General features: G+C 33.2%; 1 protein-coding gene across 3 annotated transcripts in view; it reads left to right on the forward strand.

The window, feature by feature from the left end:
• The window catches only part of LOC129004951 (lysophospholipase D GDPD1-like), a 98,345-nt gene extending 81,973 nt beyond the window's left edge, over nucleotides 1-16,372 (forward strand). For 2 of the 3 annotated variants that reach the window (XM_054433671.1, XM_054433674.1), the window contains 3 exons: nucleotides 7,725-7,848; nucleotides 9,436-9,569; nucleotides 15,966-16,370. In XM_054433671.1, the coding sequence (XP_054289646.1) occupies nucleotides 7,725-7,848; nucleotides 9,436-9,569; nucleotides 15,966-16,065 (358 nt within the window). In that variant the 3' untranslated portion in view covers nucleotides 16,066-16,370. Of the gene's footprint in view, nucleotides 1-7,724; nucleotides 7,849-9,435; nucleotides 9,570-15,965 lie in introns of all 3 variants that reach the window. The other variant, XM_054433673.1, reaches the window with a different exon arrangement.
• Nucleotides 16,373-20,154: the final 3,782 nt, after the last annotated feature.

Consider the following 20,154-nt stretch of genomic DNA (forward strand, 5'->3'; position numbering starts at 1 on the left):
ATATCCAGAACTTAAACTCTTGCCACTGCACATGCTTCCTCGACACTTTTTTACAACTCATGGGCTTCACATGAATAAAAAGGGTAAAGCTAAAGTGGCGGAGATTGTGTTCAGCCTTATCTACAAAAAGAAGAGTATCTCAGATAAACCAAACAAACCTGTGAACTCCAGTAAAGCGCCTATGAGTCATAAAGGTGTATCTGTTCTGGAGGAAAATATGAGAGAGGTTATAAACAAGTTTAGAAATGACTCGTCAGTAGCACTGGCTCACACCATATCCGCTGACTTTGAAGATGAAAAGCACATGTCGGCAGGGGTAGCAGTGGTGTTCAGGAATAGTTTTGGTAGACCTCAAGCTTGCAACCTTATAAACAAGTATTTGGCATATCAAAAAAATAGAAAACGGTCCTACAGTATATAGCCTCATTACAAAAGATAAATATCATGGTAAGCCTTCCAAAAATCAATATGATGAAGCTTTCAGTCAGCTTGAGCAAGATTTTAAGTCCAAAGGTCTGAAAACACTAATTTGTTCAGCAATGGGATGTGTGCGAGATCTGATTGAACCACAACACTTCACACAAAACATCGTAAACTTCCATCGTTCAACAGGGGCATCAGTTTACATCATCTCCTACAGTCAAAAGGCACAAAGAGTCCTTTGGAGAGGTCTTACACACGAGGAATTTGTCAAGACCTTGAAACTACAAATCTCAACAAAGCTTCAAGAGACTCAACCTACAGCAAGTCTTCCTCAGATGACATCACCAAAAATACCTGAAACTACCGTGCAACAGATGCAGCAAGATCTTCCCACTGAGCACCAACTGCGGCTGTCTTCTTCATCGACCTCCTCTAATTGTCTTCCAAGACTCCAACAATTGCAATCCTCATCATATCCTACTGTTACACAACTACCACAACATCCATCTACTTCAATATATCCATCATACCTTACACAGATCCCTCCCTCAGAACTCTTTCAAGAGTCATTATCCTCCAAAAGCCTGGCACACCATCCTACCGTAACGTCCACTCCGAATAGTACTGATTTCTACCAAGCACCTCAGCAACCTGAATGTACTTTATTCCCACAGTCCTCTCCAATTGAACATTCCATCCAAACACCCCACTCATCCAAAATACCCAACCAAGCCTCTTCCCCTAGTGAAGTGCATGAAAAAATGAAAAGTGTTGATTTGAGTGGTGATCCTAATATGAGCAGGGGTTTTTTAGATTGATGCAAGTCAATGTTCAATGTTTAAGAAACAATGAGTTGTACCTTGAATCTGTTAGTGAAAAAAATAATATTAATTTAATTTGTGTTTCTGAACACTGGCTTAAACAAGAACAAATTGATTTATATGTACCAAAAAATTTTATACCAGCTAATGTAATTTGTAGAGCTTCAAAAAATAATGGGGGGGTTGGAATTTATGTCAGGGATGGTATAAAATTCTCTATTATAGATGTATCACAGTTTTACTCTGAAGTTGACTTTGAGCTTTGTTGTATTAAGTTAATAGATGAAAATGTATTAATCTTAAGTATTTACAGATCTCCAAATGGGGACATCAATATATTTTTTGAACAGTTTGAAGAGGCAATCAGAAAGATACTAAAAAATAGATCCAAAATAATAGTGGCAGGGGATTTTAATATTGAAATGGCCAGGCCATCTGATAATGATTTAAGGTTTGTAAAATTCAGCAATATACTCAGATCTCTTAATCTTTTTATCACAAATTTTCAGCCTACTAGAGGTAATGCCTGTATAGATAATGTTATTGTTAACTTTAATGAAAACCTATATAGTGTGAAGTGTGATGAAAACTGTTTTGCAGATCACACTCCACTCTTATTTGAAATGGTTACTACATCAAACACAAGTAAAAATAGCCTTGATTACAAAGCCTCTAGTGTATTTATCAGAAAGCAAAATGACCAAAATTTAAACTTATTTATTTCTTACTTAAGAGAGGAAAGGTGGGAAATGATTGATGATTATAAACATAACAAAATTAGTGTTGAACATTTGTTTGATAGTTTTTTTTTTAAAGATATGTGAATTTATGGCACAATTGTTCCCCATTGGTCAAAGTAACGGACAGGCAACCTAAAAATAATAAAAATAATAAGCTTATAAAATGGTATACTCCTGAGCTTAGAATAATTAAGAATGATATGCTCAAGTACTTTACTGTCTATAAAAACTTAAGATCTACAGGTTCTGAGCTAACTCAGGCAGCTTATAATGTTTATATGAACCATAAAAGATTCTATAGAAATAAAATGACTCTTGCCAAAAAGAACGCGGTTGAGCACTTCATCAGTAATGCTTCCAACCCATGTCGTGCTGCCTGGGCGGTAATTAAAGATGAGCATTCACCAACTCATAGTCAAGATGCCATACTTGACCCAGATGAAATGAATTCATATTTTTTAGATTCAATAAAATAATTAAGTAAAGTAATACCACAAAGCCCTTACAAAGCAGAAGATTTTTTAGGAAACAACTCAACAAATACAACATTTTCTTGGTCAGAGGTCTCATCATCGGATATAATTAAAGTTGTTGCTAAATTAACAAATTCTAAATCAATGGATTATTATTGGATTTCTAATAATATTTTGAAAAAGACTATAGGTTTTATTAGCTACCCTCTTGCTTTTATATTGAATACCTGTATGAGGGAGGGATATTTTTCTCCATCCCTCAAAATATCTAAAGTAATCCCAATATTCAAAAAAGGTGATAAAAAAATGGTTCAAAATTATCGGCCTATTTCACTCGTTCCTATTTTTTCCAAAATATTTGAAGCAGTAATGTATAATCAATTAAATAATTACTTTGAAACAAATAACCTATTGTCAAACTCCCAATTCGGCTTTCGTCAAGGTAAATCCACAACCTCAGCAATTCTCACTTTAGTTGACCATTCTCTCGAAACTTTAGAAAAGAAGGAATCTGTGTCATTAGTTTTATGTGATTTAAGTAAAGCTTTTGACACGGTTCCTTTTGATATCCTAACTAACAAACTACGTTTTTATGGCATCACTAATGATGCCATGCTTCTAATTTCTTCGTATTTATGTAATAGACTTCAATTGGTATCAATTAAAAATAAATGTTCTAAAACTGAAAAAGTTGAAACCGGTGTTCCTCAGGGCTCTGTACTAGGGCCATTTTTCTTTAACGTCTACATTAATGATCTTCCTATAAATATAAATACACAATCTGTTATATATGCGGATGATACAACTTTACTCGCCAACCATTCTAATTTAACAACCCTGCGCTTAATTAGTCAAGAGGCTGAACATAGAGCATATGATTGGTTTTCTGCAAACAGACTATCTTGTAATTCTGACAAATCACAATATATAACAATCAGTCTTAAAACAGAGGTAAAATTTGAATCAGTTAAACTTTTAGGATTTAATTTGGATTCAAAATTAAATTGGTCATCACACATAAAATCTGTTTGTAACAAAATTTCAAGAGTGAGGTGCTTGCTGTGGAAACTTAAGGATTTTGTTAGTCAAGAATATTTAAGATTGGCGTATTTTGGACTCTTTCAATCGCACATACTATATGGTCTTATTTTGTGGGGCCACTCTCCACATATTAATGACATCCTTTTACTCCAGAAAAAGGCGGTTCGAAGCATTGCTGGAGAATGCTCAGATACACTACACATTGTAAACCTCTTTTCATTAATTTCAGGATACCAACCATAGTAAATCTTTATATATTCCAAATTCTAATATATACAAAGTCAAACTTAGATCAATTCTCTTTCCGAAAAGACGTACACAATCACTATACAAGAGGTAGGGATAAAATAGATATATTGCAGCACAGATTGGCAATAACCAAACATTCACATAAATTAAATTCTATAATGTTTTTTAATAAGCTGCCTGAAGAAGCAAAATTAGTTTCTTACAGTATTTTTAAAAATAAACTGTATGACTGGATTGTTAAAAATCCCTTTTACAAAATTGATGAGTTTTAAGTTGTGAAATAAATATTAGATTTTGAAGAGTAAGTTGAAATAAAGCTTTTATCTTCATGTAAGTGGCTATTTAAATTTAGATATTTTGTACTGTAAACACTGAATCACCTTGTAACTATGTATAACAATGACGTGTCCTATTTCTTTTATAAAGATCAATGGAAATAAATATTTCTTATTCTTATTCTTATTCTTACATTGGACAAACAGCTCGTTTGTTTACGCAAAGATTTAAAGAACACCTGCCTAAAAAATCTACTAAATCTACCTTCGCAAATCATTTGATAGACACAAACCATAATTACACCGACATTAATACCAATCTGGACATATTGCATTATTGCAGAAAAGGCAAACATATGAACACCATCGAAGAGTTCGAAATATACCGATCATCTAAAAACAGTCCTACCCATTTGCTCAATGAAAAATTATCCTTCGAGTCAAATTTAATCTACAATACAGCAATAGATATGATAGATGGCAGTGTCAATGTGATGCGAGGATCTGACGACAACGGGAGTGGTAGGGGGCACATACGTCACGCTCCGACATCGACGCGTACGCGTGCCCAGTCATGACTCATCTTTTGCCGGCTACACCACGCACGCTACCGCACCAGTATTATTTTAATTGGCCAATTTTGTTAAATGTTTGTGTTTTCGTGTTCGTATTCGTGTCTTCAACGACTCTTCACAGTTATGAAGAGGATTTATGTGTTTAGAAGGAGTTTAACCATGGTATCAGCTTGAAAATGAACCTTTAGGTTCGAAACCTGGGTCGCTGACCTAAAACACAGGATCACGGACAAGTACTACAGGTATTTAACCTTTTATTAGTAAACAAGAAGAACTGCTAAACTGCGTATTTCACAATTTCAGATAGCTGATACAAAGAAATTAAATATAATATTTTCCATAACTATGAGGTAGGTTTATTTTAATCTAACCTTTTATCATGGATTATTTATTCTAAAACTGTGTCAATGATTATATAAAAAAAAAGATTCTATAACCGTTGCTGTATCAACTCCGGCTCTGCTTTGGATTTTTTTTAAGCATCTAAAGTTATGAAAATAATGTTATTAATATGATTTCATGGAAACAGTATGAAAATTACAATGTATAGATGTTTTATATGAATTTGGAGGCTACTTTAAATAAATTCCGAAACGGCACACGGAAGATTTCTCAGGTGCCGTTTGACGTCACTAACTGCTGACCTCACTTTGAGGGAACACCAATACCGCACCGATACGGATTTGAGTCATCGGCCTCGGTGGTGTAGTGGATAGCGTGGCGGGCTTATAATCCGGACGTACCGTGTTCAAATCCCGCCGATAGCACTAACTTTTTGTCAACAATTTTTTTCATATCAGCAAGTTTGTTTGGTTTGGTTAGGTTATGACAGTTTAATTTTATAATAAAAAAAAATAAAAAATTGAATTTTAGGCATTTATAATTTTATTTTATAAACAAAACTATTTTTTAGATTAGTAAACTTTCATTCGATTTTTCCTTTATCAGCACGTTTGGTTAGGTTATGACAGTTTAATTTAATAATAGAAAAATTATAAAATTGTCTGTTTCTTCAGACGCAGCAGTTAGTGACGTCAAACGGCACCTGAGAAATCTTCCGTGTGCCCCACCGAATAAATTCTAACTCCTTAACATGTGTTAGATTAACTTAACATAACTTGCACATCACATTGTTTTTTATATGTATATTTAGGTAAATTAAGTTATTGTGTTTTGCTAAACCTATGCATAAATTAAACTAATAAATATCATCAATAACTAAATTGTACAGTACTTGATTTTTGTTTTTTTAAATCTGTTGTATATGTGTAACTATAATTAATTATCAAATGATAATACAAAATACTCTAATTTTATCTTAACATAGCTTTCAGTTCACATTTACTTTATTTGATACATTTATTATTTGTGTTTTGCCACACCACTGATTAAATTAAACCAAGGAAAATATCATAAAACTAAGCAGTACAAAGTGTTCTTTTGTTTCTAAAATCAATGAAATATCTGTTACTATGTTTACTTTATGGTAAGTGTGAAAATGTAAAGCCAATGGACGATGGAACTGATTAAAAAGAACTGGTTTGTATATTAAGTTGTTTGTTCATATTTTTGTAGAGTTCAGAGATGCAATGAAACATATACTGTATTTGCTGTTAAATTGTTTAGTCCTTGATGCTTTGATAATCATATTAGTTTCGTCTGCTGTCTTTAATGCTAAATTATTTGTTTAAAATTTGTTATAGTACCTATAGATATAGTTTCTTTAATATTTCAAAAGACTGTATTGAAAAGGCATAGCAATATTTCTAAAGTTTATAACAGCTGACTTAGTTTTGCTAATGATTTATTGTGAATGAAGAAACTGAAGATGGAAGGATTTGTGATTTAATATAAAGAAGAGTGAAATAAAAAAAATGTTCATTTAAATTTAATAATTAGTAGTAACTTCGAAATTGAAATTTAAAATGTCAATAATAAATAAAAAGATATGTTATTAAGGGAGATGAAATGGTGGTATCCACTACTTACCAGATTTAAGAGTCATAACCTAAACGTTTCTATTAAGGCCATTAAAGTTGAATTTTGTTTCCAAAAGTGTTGGGGGATGTGTAACTATTATATGCAACAGATGTAAAGATTGAAATATTTCTATTTTGTGTGCTCTTCCCATTGCAAAGCACGGGTACAACAGCTAGTAACACAATAAAAGTGAAATGAAAAAATAGTAAATTCTGTGTTGTACTGTAAAATATTTTACCTACGACTGAATTTTAAACTTGCCTTAACCAGTTCATTTCTTAGAATTGAAAAGATTCACTTTACAGTATTGTTTACTTACTTTACAGCGTTGTCTTTTATTTACTTTACAAAACTAGTAATGGACCAATGAGGTTCAAGGGTTGAGAGAAAAGAAGTAAAATTGTAATGTTTCGAACGTCAACTTATCAGCTGTTAAGACCAATTTAATCGTTAATGAGTGGTTGGTACAATGAGTTGATGTATCACAATCAGTGGCAATGAGAGGATATAAATGGAAAGAAGTTTTGAGTAGTGATTGTTGTAATTAAAAAGCGCAGGCAGGTAAAGTAGTGTACGAAACTCACGTAAATAGTCTTTACGCGATCGTTGCGTAAACTACTATAACGAGACGAATATATCAGCTATAGTCCTCGCCACCCTAACTTGAGGCAGCCCAAGGCCACACGCCGTATATGTAGTGCAGCCTTGGGCTGCCTCAACTTAGGGTGGCGAGGACTATAGAGGAAATATTACTCGGTACCCTACATACACTTAAAGTTTGACATTAACATTCAGTATTGACAATTAACTGGTTTGTTTATATTTTTACCCTGGTAAATTCTTGATTTTTTTTAGTGGGAAGGGGGCAGGTTGTTAAGTTACGAAGGGGGGGGGGGGAGATAGCGGGTATTATGAAATTGGGTTTTATGCTCCTGACCTTTGGGGGTAATGGATACCTTTTATGAGACTTAAAACGTGTAATACTGGTTGATTAAATGATTAATGAAACATGACGTATGGTAAGAAGTAAGTGTGACTGATTAAATGTAAACACTCGCTTGTTAAAGATTTCTGTTGAAAACCATAACTTCCTGGAGGCTAAAAAACATACTTTAAAATACAAAATCAACTCACACTCGATTTGCAGAAGGCTGGACAAGGAACCAGATTCTGATGGGTTGTTGCCATTCCCGTCATTGCTTCTCCGTCTCACTGACTTTCTTCTCATCAGACGATCCTTGTTCAAACATCTTCAGGATCGAGGAATACAGGTAGAAAACTCTCGTTATTCACACTATCACACTATGATATTTTTGTTGTCCAAAGGCCGTTTTACAAACGTTAATTGGAGGCTGAAAGCTACATTCATTTGGGGACCGAGCAGGTTTTTACATCCCTAAGGCCGAAAATCAGCTGGTATATTATTTACATCTGGTATATTTACTTAAAACATGAATGCATGTTAAATCATAGACAAATAGAATAAATATAGTCTTTCAAAAGAAGGTTCTGGCGCCCACCACTATGAGTGCCGTGTAGTTACGGCGCACACCGCTGCAGGCGAGGAGCACAGGAGCTGTATGCTAACAGCAGACGCTGCAGCGGTGTGTGCCGTAACTACATGGCACTCCTTGCGGTGAGCACCGAAATATATGCTAACCTGCTGCCGGTCTATATTTACACAAACAGTATCTATATGCATTGCTATTAATTAACAGCTGTGTCTATGGTATGTCGGCCTTAGTCACTAACAAGACTACAAGATCGCGCCACTCATCCTACACTCATCTCCATTCATACTTGGCTTAAAATACCTACATTGTATGGTCGCCATTTCATAAGAAAGTAAAGTATTAAAGCAATAGACTTAATTTATTGTCACCGCTGTCTAGCAACTATTTATTATTTTTGCTGATTTCTCTAAATATTTCTTCACATATCCTTAAAGTTAAAGTTGTGTGCATTTATTGTATTTATTTTCTCAATTTTCTATAGTGTAGTGAAAAATAGCGTTTGTACCATGGGCCGAAAGGGTTTTGCAGCTCTCGATAGTTTTGTATCGAGCCGGCAAAACCTCATTTCGGCCCTAGGTACGAAATATACTATTCTACCTTATTTTTGTTGTGAGGTAGTTGACATGACATAAAAGATGCTATAGCTAACAAATAAGTCGTCCTATCATTTAGAATTTGTTTAATATTCTGAATATTTACATCAGTAAATCAGAAATCAGTAATTTACATCAGCACAATTTGTTGATTACTCACTTTAACTACATCCCATTTATGACATAAAACCTGGCGACAACCTTAAAATGGGGATGGAATGTCCAGTTCTATCAGTGAAAGATGATACTTTTTTGTAATAGTGCCATGTACATGTGAATATAAGATAAGTGAATGTAAGTTGTTTACAGAAAGAGCCTGGTGAAATCAGCTGGAGTACCAGTACAGTAAATTCACCAATCACCAACAAATTTCTTGTCTACAAAGACCACAGACACCTGAAATCTTACTTACTGTGTAGTGTGGTGAAAAGTAGTTTTATTTACTGTTAGATTGCTCACAAACTGAATTTTACACTGGTGCTTAATATTGGTACAAAATTCTTGAAAATGTAAAAAGATAAATTTAAATCTTCCATTATAATGATTAATGGTTTAACCCTTTTACATCTATAAAACAAGATTACTTTGAACAAAGATTTTTTAGACACACACATACACAGTAGGATTAGCAAACAGTAGCAAAATGTAAGATATAAGGTGCAACTCAAAAAAGAAAATCCATCAATTGAACTTTTACCCAATCAGATGCTTTGTAGGCCTAATACTGTATTAACCTCTCTACTTGTTCAAGGTTTATATCTGGGTGCTAAATGATGAAGATGAGTATGAGAGAGCATTTCAACTCGGTGTCACTGGGGTTATGACAGACTACCCCTCAAAACTGCGGGAATACTTAGAGAAAAACCCTGAGTACTCTATCAAAGGGTAGCTATTTGTAAAACCTGACTGCTTTAGGATTCCACTTTGTGTTGAAAATTTATTGTAGTTACCTTGTAAATTACACTTTCCAAATTTGAGTGCTTATCACTTGCTAGATAAATTAAGTTTTTTTTATAATAAATAGAAGACTGTATTATGTTTATTGTGATTTATAAATGCGTTAATGGAAAGTAGACATAGAGAATAACCTAATCTGATTTTAGGTTTTAGATTACAACAAAGATTTTTATGATTGTTTTAGTTAAAAATACTGGCTGGGTAACTGATTTGTTACAGTGCTTGCCTAGCAATCAAAAGGTCGCTGGTTCAATCCTGAGAAAAGTCAGTAGCTTTTTGACGGTTCTAAACTGGATCAAGCTATCCCTGATCATTGGACATTAAATAAATGATCCTGACTACTGAAACAGCTGCAACTATAATTAGTCCAGGCGCTAAACGGGTTGAGTATGCACTGGAAGTCTGACAAAATTTGACTTTTGATTATTGTTGGGGACATCTAGTAGATGAAAAAAATCGATGATGTCACATTTTTAGGGTGGTCACAACTCGGGGGGAGGGGGGGAAGTTGCGCGGGTCATCGGTTTACGTTTCCGTGTCTAACTCTCAAACGGTTAATTATAGAAAGGTGAAAAAAGGAGAAAAGCGTCTATCAACGCCTAAATATATTGTCCTTCAAAAAGGTTATTACAACCTTTCTTCTATCTCTTATGCTTTAGGCCTCAATCAACTTTTATTGCAAAAATTAAAATTTAAAACTACTTTAAATTCAAATATTGGAAATATTGTATGCGTTTAAGACATGTTACAGAAGATTTATGGTTAGAAAAACTAACAAATAGTACAAAAACACAAAGTTTAAGGAAATCTGTGCAAAAATAACAGAGCTACGTTTAATTACGTAAGAGTAAACGTGGAAAATTCGTAGTAGTATCGAGGTGCGCATGGATGGTACGTAGCCCACAGTCAATATAGGTTTGATGTTGTAAGTAACTATGGGAAAGCTGAATTTTTCTATGCTGTTAGACCATGTTGAGATGAGCATTTTCCCAAAAGTCCCCACTCCTACCCCCTTATGCTTTCCTCTACCCCCCCTCCATTTTTAGATAAATTTACAGTCTCTTAGAAACTAAGCTATAACTTTAAAACGGGTAAGGATAATAACGCAATCTTTTAATTTTGCGTTACGATATTCTACAAAAAAAGTATTTACCATGGTATCCTACATATTCATAGTTAAAAAATATCATATACATAAAAAATTATTTTACGGATTAATTTATGAAACTTTTCCTTGTAGATTTTTTATACGAGGTCGCACAACAAAATGTTTGATATAAAATTTGGGGTGCATAGTTTACTCTTTAAAATGATACATAGTTATTAACAGTTTGTTTGCATATAGTCGTTATAGATAGTACAGTATATTGATTTTACAGGACTCTGGCTTTTTTGTGCACCGCAACAATGAAAAAAAATACGTATATTATGGTTTTTGTATTTGAATTTGCCGCTTTATATAGATTATATTAACGTTATGTATCTTATTCAGTACATATACAGACTGTAGTGGATACATAAGAATGAATATCATGCATTTGCTGCTGTACGCCGGAGCCTCATTTTATTATACAGGGTGTCTCACCTAAAGTGAACCAATAGATAACTTTTTATTATAAGATATAGAGTTAACTTCTTATGGGACTTTTCTCTAAAGCTACTTGTATAGGAGTTACATCGAAGAAGAAATGGTTTGTGAGTACTGTACATCCTGCATCCTGTAGCTCATAAATGAGTAAGTTTAAGAGCGAAAATACAAAGAATAAACAAGTTTTCAAATCACATCTACATTAAAAAAACCATAAAATAAATTGTTCCAATATCAAAGTAAGCTACCATTTTTGAAAATGGTGGCCATTTTTAAAACAACAAAATCAGTATTTTTAACGTATTTTATATATTTTTTTAACGAGGACTTATATGTGACTTATTTATTCTTTGCACTTTCTCTCTCAACTTAGTCGTTTATAAGCTACAGGATGCCGAATGTACACCACAAGCCTATCTTTTAGATATAACACGCTCTAACTCCTAAATGGGGTAGGTTTAGAGAAAAAATGTCACGAATAAAAACGTTTAAAAATAGCATTTAAATTCTAAAAGAATCCTAAAATACAGCGTATTCCATAAGAAATAACAAAGTTGTTGGCCATATTGGAAAATGGTGAATATATTTTTTTTAATTCGTAACCATCCCTAAAAACATTTTTTACAAATAAAGGGGGTCGTCTAAAAGTTAACTCTATATATGGAAAATCAAATTTATGTATGTTCACTATGTAATCTCAACCGGGATAAAAACGTGTACCCTTTTATATACAGAATGTCCAATTTAAAAAAAGATACGTCAATTTTGGTTTAACAAGTTATATTTAAATGAATATGAGTTTTTTGAATTTTTAAATGGCAAAGATTGGCGGGCACTTGGAAATTATCTTAAAGAGGCGTGGAGTAAAGGGTGGGAATTGATAATGGAGTTTAGTTATTAAATTTAAGAATTGAGATATAAATACAAAAGTGGGAAAAATCTATGTAATTAAAAAAATTTATAAAATATTGTTTGTTAAGTATCTATCAAAGTAAATTATAAAAGTAACAGGTTTGTTTTATGAATTATTAACAGTTTGTAGGAAAAATTCAGATTCTCAGTAGGCTACATTTAAATTTTATTATTCATTCAATTGTTATCTGATCTTTATTAGTATGTAGTTCTATTTGTGTATATTCTGTAGTGGAAATCAGTTTATTTTATGAATAATTGTATGTGATTCATGAACTCTTTTAAACTGTTTTAAAATATTTTAAAATCAGTATATCAATTACAAAACAGACGGTCTTTGACCATTGTTCTTTGCATTTAAATAAAAAACACTGTATTGATATTTTATTACAATTAACACTTCTTCTTCTTCAGAAATCTATAATTACCTTACCTCCTTGGCCACTCAAACCTAAGAAGGTTTTTGGCCTCGCCAACAAGTTGCCTTCACTGCTGCCGATCTGCCGCCATGTCAAGAGATGCCCCCACTCTGCGTAGGTCCTTCTGGACTTGGTCTCTCCATCTCAACTTCGGTCTTCCTAGCGGGCGAGTGCCTCGTGGTTGTCCATTGGCGATCTTCTTAAGCATACTTTCTTCTTCCCTTCTTTCTACATGGCCTGCCCATCTCAGTCGTCTACTCTTCACTATGGCTACAATGTCCGGTTCTTTGTACAGTTCTCGGAGCTCTCGGTTTTTTCTTATTCGCCACATACCTTCTTCATTTATAGGTCCGAAAATCTTCCTCAAAATTTTGTTCTCAAAAATTATAAGTTTGTTTTCATGATTTTTAGTTAATGTCCAGGTTTCCGAACCATATAAAAGCACTGGTTGAATTAAAGTTTTATAGATTCTTAATTTTGTGTTTTTGGATAGTATTTTTGAACTAAATATTTTTGATACGCCCCAGAAACATTTGGAAATATAATAATAATTCTTTTTAAATATTTATTTATCTAATAATTCTTTTTGTATATTATCGTAACGCAAAATGATTAATAAAAGATTGCGTTATTATCCTTACCCGTTTTAAAGTTATAGCTTAATTTATAAGAGACTGTAAATTTATCTAAAAAGGAGGGGGGTGGGGGTTAGAGGAAAGCACAAGGGGGTAGGAGTGGGGACTTTTGGGAAAATGCTCATCTCAACATGGTCTATCAGCATAGAAAAATTCAGCTTTCCCATAGTTACTTACAACATCAAACCTATATTGACTGTGGGCTACGTACCATCCATGCGCACCTCGATACTACTACGAATCTTCCACGTTTACTCTTGTAATTAAACGTAGCCATACTTGGGAAAAACGAATAGAAATATTAACGAATAGCGCTATTCGTTCGTTTTTTCGGCTAACTTATATTTTAGTCGATACTTTTTAAAAAGAGCTCGAAATAACTTCTACTCAGTTAGTTTTATAGCCAGCGAATAGATAATATATTCGCTGGTTTTAAATCGTTAAGTTTTTGGTCAGGCGAAAGTGTTTCCAATAGCCTACGGGTTATTTATTTGACGTGTTCAGTGAGGGTTGCGAGCGTACGTGAGAGGTCAGCGCCCTTGTGACAAACAACGTGGGGGGTGGGAAAAGAGAAAGTCAAAGTCCAGTCGCTTTGGTATGCAGCGGACCCAGGGGGCGGGACAATGGCAGCCAATAACAACACCCCAAGCACCGAAGGGTGGGAAGGGGGGTGTTTGTTTGGCGATTGATATGTAATCTCAAGTGTCAAAACAATGTCTTCACTTCAGTCGAAGTTCATTATCTTATCTGACCGTTGACCGTGACAGGTGTTAGTTCATTTGTTTTCGCCCAAGTGTTTTTGGTTGTCTTGTCGGTATACATATTTTAGTGATAGTAAAAAATTTGTTATACAATAGTTATTAAGGTGAACAGTGTTGATTAAGTACAGTAGATTAATAATATTGGTTTCCAATGGCGGGCGAGTGTGATATTAAGTGGCCAAACTTAAGTGACATATTCCAACAATTCTTTGTTTCTGTTGTTTTTTCTTTGAACAATATTCCAACAAGTTGAAAAAAATGAAAACGTTCGACTAGCGTTGAAATGTGTATTGTGTTTACCCAAAACAAAAATAATTAAAGCATCAGTCACAAGTGCTTCGAATTTGAGAGCGCATATTAAGGTAGGTAAGTGGAGAAAAAGTATGATGGTCTCGTTGTTAACTTTAAGGGATTATAAATTTTTTTAATGAATATAATTTATATTTTTAAGTACAGTTATAGTGTTTTTCTCAATGCTTTTCCCATGCTCTTATAAACACTATCTCGCCACAAATAGGTCACTTTCAAAACTAGGAGTTAACTATACTTTTATCACACTGGGAAAACTACTTCATCAGCCTTTAAAAAGTATCTGATATTTCGTAATACATTAATTGTTTCTAAGTTAAACACAATACGGCTGTACAATTAATTTTACAGTAACATTCAACTAATTGAACGTCAACAAACTGTGTTTTGAGTTTAACCTAACCGGGAACTTCAGCTGTAACTTATGTTTGTGTATCGAAAGTAATGTTTATGTCAGGAAAGGTGAGATGATCACTATTTGTTTTTGAACTATTGAATACAGAGTGATGACAAGATTTGTATCACCTTTGTCGGGGAAATAAATATGTGCCCTCGAGTTTAAGCCTAAATCTCTCAGAGATTATTGATCCGATTTTGTTGAAACAAAAGTTAAGTATAAGCTGGTTTAAATAAATTTTACGTGGTGTCAATTAAAAAATTTCCGTTCACCAGAAAAATGTATATAGTTAGTTGAAAGATCCTAAAAAGTACCGGGTTTTAAGTAACTTTGCACTAACACTGAAGTTAAAAATGTATTTTTAAACAAACCACTGAGCCAATCTTTCTGAAATTTTTATGGGTTATTGGTAGGTTCATTGTTAACATTTCCATGCATTAAAAAAAATTTATTCACAGTAGTTTTTATACTACTGTTAATTTTTAAAACGTATGCTAACATCGTTAATAAGGCACTGAAAATTACGTTCAAAATATCATCGTGCATATTTGAAGTTAACTTATTGTGACGTATTTGTTTCATGGTTCTAGTGAATATTTTGTTAGTAAATTTATGTTACATCATAAAACAGTAAGTTAACTATAAATATACACGCACATCGGCAACGTCGCAGTGGCGCACGCGCTCCCGCCCGGCTGAGAAATATGGTACAAATATCAGGCGACCCGGCCCGCTGCCAGTCACGGGAGAAATTTTTGTTTACAAATGTAAATCTGTTTAAAATCCACCTTTGTTCGCATTATAAATCTAAAATCTGTCATATTGGTGTTATTGGTGTTATTACTTGTGTCACGGCAAACACTATGGTATTTTGAACGAAATTTTCAGTGTCTTATTAACGATGTAAGCATACGTTTTAAAAATTAACGGCAACATAAAAACTACTGCGAATACAATTTTGTAAATGCACATATATGTTATTAATGAACCTTATATTTAATTTTGTTTCAACAAAATCGGGTAATTCATCTCAGAGATATTTTGGCTCAAACTCGAGTACACATATTTATTTCCCCGATAGTAATTTTTGTAGCAAAAGTATTTATTAATAACATGTTGCAATACTTGCAATTGTGGGATTTTTCAAGATTTGTTTAAATTGACTAACAAGTCAGATTTCATCAATTATTTTATGCTGCGATTAACAATATTTGGCTTCCATTTTAGGGCATAATTATCATTGCTATGAAAACATAGTGTACTGTACTATTACTTAGTGTTAATTATTCAAATTGTTTTTTAGGCCACACATCCTTCTAAGATTTTGGATTTCAATGAAAAAATTGAAAAAAAGGGTCGCAAACGAAAAAATGACTGTACTGATATTACCGAGCCTGTGCTAAAATCATTCTAGTATTTAATTAAAACACAATTAGTAACCAAAGATGTGTCATTATTTCATTACATATTAAATCCTTTAAAACAACTGTCCTGTCCAACAAACAGCTATCTTCTACGAATGTCGAAAACTAACTTTATTTTCTATCAGTTAGTTTTTCAACTAACTAATAACTTCTATCAGTTACTTTTTAAACCAACTAACTAGTAACTTCTATCAGTTACTTTTCATGGGACTAACTTCTAACTTCTAACTAGTTAGAAATTTTGACTAACTTTCCCAACTATGAACGTAGCTGTGTTTTTTTTGCACAGATTTTCTTAAACTTTGTGTTTTTGTACTATTTGTTAGTTTTTCTAACCATAAATCTTCTGTAACATGTCTTAAACATGTACAATATTTCCAATATTTGATTTTAAAGTAGTTTTAAATTTTAATTTTTGCAATAAAAGTTAATTGAGGCCTAAAGCATAAGAGATAGAAGAAAGGTTGTAATAACCTTTTTGAAGGGCAATATATTTAGGCGTTGATAGATGCTTAAACCACCTTTCTATCATTAACCGTTTGAGAGTTAGACGCGGAAACGTAAACCGATGACCCGCGCAACTTCCCCCCCCGAGTTGTGACCACCCTAGAAATGCGACATCATCGATTTTTTTCATCTACTAGATGTCCCCAACATTAATCAAAAGTCATATTTTGTCAGACTTTCAGTGCATACTCAACCCGTTTGGCGCCCGGCCTAAATCAGTAACAAAGCTACAAAGATTATCTCACACCATTCTACACTCATCCTTCACTCATATTTATTTGGGTTAAAATATGCGCCTAGAGTTGTGACCCATCTCAATTAATTGATGACTGATACAATGGTTTTGTTGAATTTAAATCTAAGAATTTTACTTCACTTTATTGCAATGTTGTTCATTAAAAATTAATGGCATAAAAAAAATGTGCAGTTTAAATAGCTTTGGAACCATAACAGGAATCAATAGTTTAAACTCTTGTACACCTAATGTATCTTAGTTATTCAAGTTACACAAAACATTTCATGAAAGGGCAAGCAAGTAAATTATATCAGGGTTTAAATAGCTAAGTTTAAATAGCTTGGGAAACATAACAGGAATCGATAGTCAATAAACTCTTGTACTTGTAATTTATCTTAGTTATTCAAGTTACACCAAACATATAATGAAAGGGCAAGCAAGTAAATTCAGGGTTTAAATAGCTCAGTTTAAATAGCTTGGGAAACATAACAGGAATCAATAAACTCTTGTACTTGTAATTTATCTTAGTTATTCAAGTTACACCAAACATATAATGAAAGGGCAAGCAAGTAAATTCAGGGTTTAAATAGCTCAGTTTAAATAGCTTGGGAAACATAACAGGAATCAATAAACTCTTGTACACGTAATTTATCTTAGTTATTCAAGTTACACCAAACATTTCATGAAAGGGTAAGCAAGTAAATTATATCAGGGTTTAAATAGCTTGGGAAACATAACAGGAATCAATAGTCAATGTTATTCAAGTTACAACAAACATTTAATGAAAGGGCAAGCAAGTAAATTATACCAGGGTTTTATTTTAATGACACAGCCATTTGAAAATAATACTACACTACTTCTCATTGTATGCACATGAGTTCTATGTTATATTGGTGAGAATTTCGAGATTTTAAAAAAACAAACACACACACACATATATATATATATATATATATTTCAACTTTTATTGTTACAATAAGATTCTGGAAAAAAGTGTTTAACTCCAAACTCTCACCACAGGCACACACCCTATCCCTTTACTGTTGGCTTATATAGTGCAGTATTTTAATTTTAGATCTGTGTAGAAGTTGCACATTTTATGTAGTCACGATTTTCTGGAGTATAATTTCTTAATGTAGATTTTACACATAAAAGACATATTTTTACAAAGTTCAATTTTTGTATGTAGGATGGTTTAAAAAAAACTTGTTATGTTAAGTAAAATTCTTGTTCAATTTCTCACATTATAAAGGTTACAGTCGGTGGCACAGATTTAGAATATTCTCTCTTTGAGACAGGTGAAGACACAAAACAGTTCAGTTTGTTCCCTTTAAACACCTTGGTCTGGACTCTAAACTTTCAAAATTCAAAAGGGAACATTTGAATACTCCAATATTTACAGTTTGTGTGAAAATGTAATAGGCTTGCAGTACATGAAACTATGTTTAGCAGATTGTGACTATAGTTTTTAGGGTGTATATAGATAGTGGTGGGAAACGTTTGTTTAAATATTCAGTCATACCCATATAGTTTCAAAACTATCTGATGTCAGACCTAAACGGAATTCATCTGTATTTTCAGCCACTGTATTAGCTAGTCATTAAATGATGTAGGAATTCATCTATGAATGTCAATTGTAAAAAGAGTACGATAATTTTCATTGGTTTACTCATTACAAATTTGCAATTGTATAATAATTAGTCTGAAATTGAGTATTACTAATTAAGAGAATTAATTTATAATCCTTTAATTTATTGCATGTTTGTAGTATGTTAGTTGTATCGTAGAGTTGCATTAAATGTGTAGTGAGATTAATATTTAATGTCTTTATAAAAATGTTTGTAAACATTCTCTCAACAGTGAAGACTGGCCCTATAAGATAGTACGGTCCCCAGAAATAAGGGAATTGCTAAAACATCAATTAAGATAATTAGAAATAATAGCTATTTACCTTAAGTGTAGTAAGAGCGTTTTTACATCACGCAGGTGAATGTTGTGCAACGAGTGGAAGTGAGTTGCATAATCAACCTAAGTGATGTAAACACGCTCTTGCGTAAAATGTAACGTACAAGATTTTACCTGACCCGACAATATACAGGAAGTTACGAACAATATTTTTCATTTTCCATTTCACTCATCTTCGAACAGTAACGTTCATTTACAAACAAAAGCTAGGTTAGGAAAATTCTTCAAAACATAACAATATACCCCCGCCGCAGCAAACCTGCAGAGTAAGCGAATTTCCATTTGCCTGATTGGATTTACACTAAAATGTCTCCTTAAAAATATCACATTTATTCCCTATTTAAATAGAATCAGTTTAACACATACTTAGGTTTGCTGCAACAGGGAGGGTAAAAGTGTTTTTTTATGTAAAATGTTAATATTTAGTAAGAAATAAAAACATTTTCCTAATTTGGGCAAAATATGTTAATAAACAAGCAAACTACAACAGTTTACTTATTCTCCATAAGAATAACATGAGAATTTTAAATTAACAATTTTTTGGAATTTTCTCCGTAACCATTAGGCGCATTATAACGCTTCAATATAGTAAATTATTTGTTTTTTTAAGCTCTACAAAATTGTTTGGAAAGAAATTGCAAAATTTTATGTTTTTTGGGTCAAAAATGGGAAAAACCCATTTTTACCCCATAAAAGCCCCCATAAACCCCCGTTCCCATGGTCCGTTCATGCTGGTTCGCGAACTCGTTCGAACACGTTTGTACCAAATTTCATCAAAATCGGATCATTTTTGCTCGAGTTATCGCGCTAACGGACACATATATATATATATATATATAAATATATATATATATATATAAATATATATATATATATGAATTTGAACGGATGGTGTTTTTGGCCTCTAGGGACCTCAAAACGAAAAAAAAATTGGTCCCGGGTCCAGGTCTTACCATGAGTACTACGGTAATAGCTTATTCCCTATATGGGAAATTCGCTAAAAATTCAAACGCACAGCTGATTTCTAGCGTTGAACTTCGTTGGCTCCATAGAGGTATATTTTTTAAGTTAAGCACTCAATGTTATTTAAATGGGTTTCATTACCTCACCAAGTGAGTTTTACATCACTCGCGAAGTAAAGAAGTTGTATCAAGGCCGCACTAGATATACAGGCCGTGCTGCTTCTTGTGTGACGTCACAACTGTAGGCGGTCCCGCGGCCGCTACATACACAGGCGCTTATACGTTTTTACTACTGCCGTTAGTTCCCACCATGATTTTAACCATTAAATGAAGTCGTAATGTAATGAAATTTTGTAGTAATGTTCTATGTTAGTGTAGTGTACTGATTCGCTAGTTTTT

This window comes from Macrosteles quadrilineatus, unplaced genomic scaffold (genome assembly GCF_028750875.1).
Source record: "Macrosteles quadrilineatus isolate MER2022 unplaced genomic scaffold, UCM_ALF_1.0 Scaffold_13__1_contigs__length_4303367, whole genome shotgun sequence".
NCBI lineage: Eukaryota > Metazoa > Arthropoda > Insecta > Hemiptera > Cicadellidae > Macrosteles > Macrosteles quadrilineatus.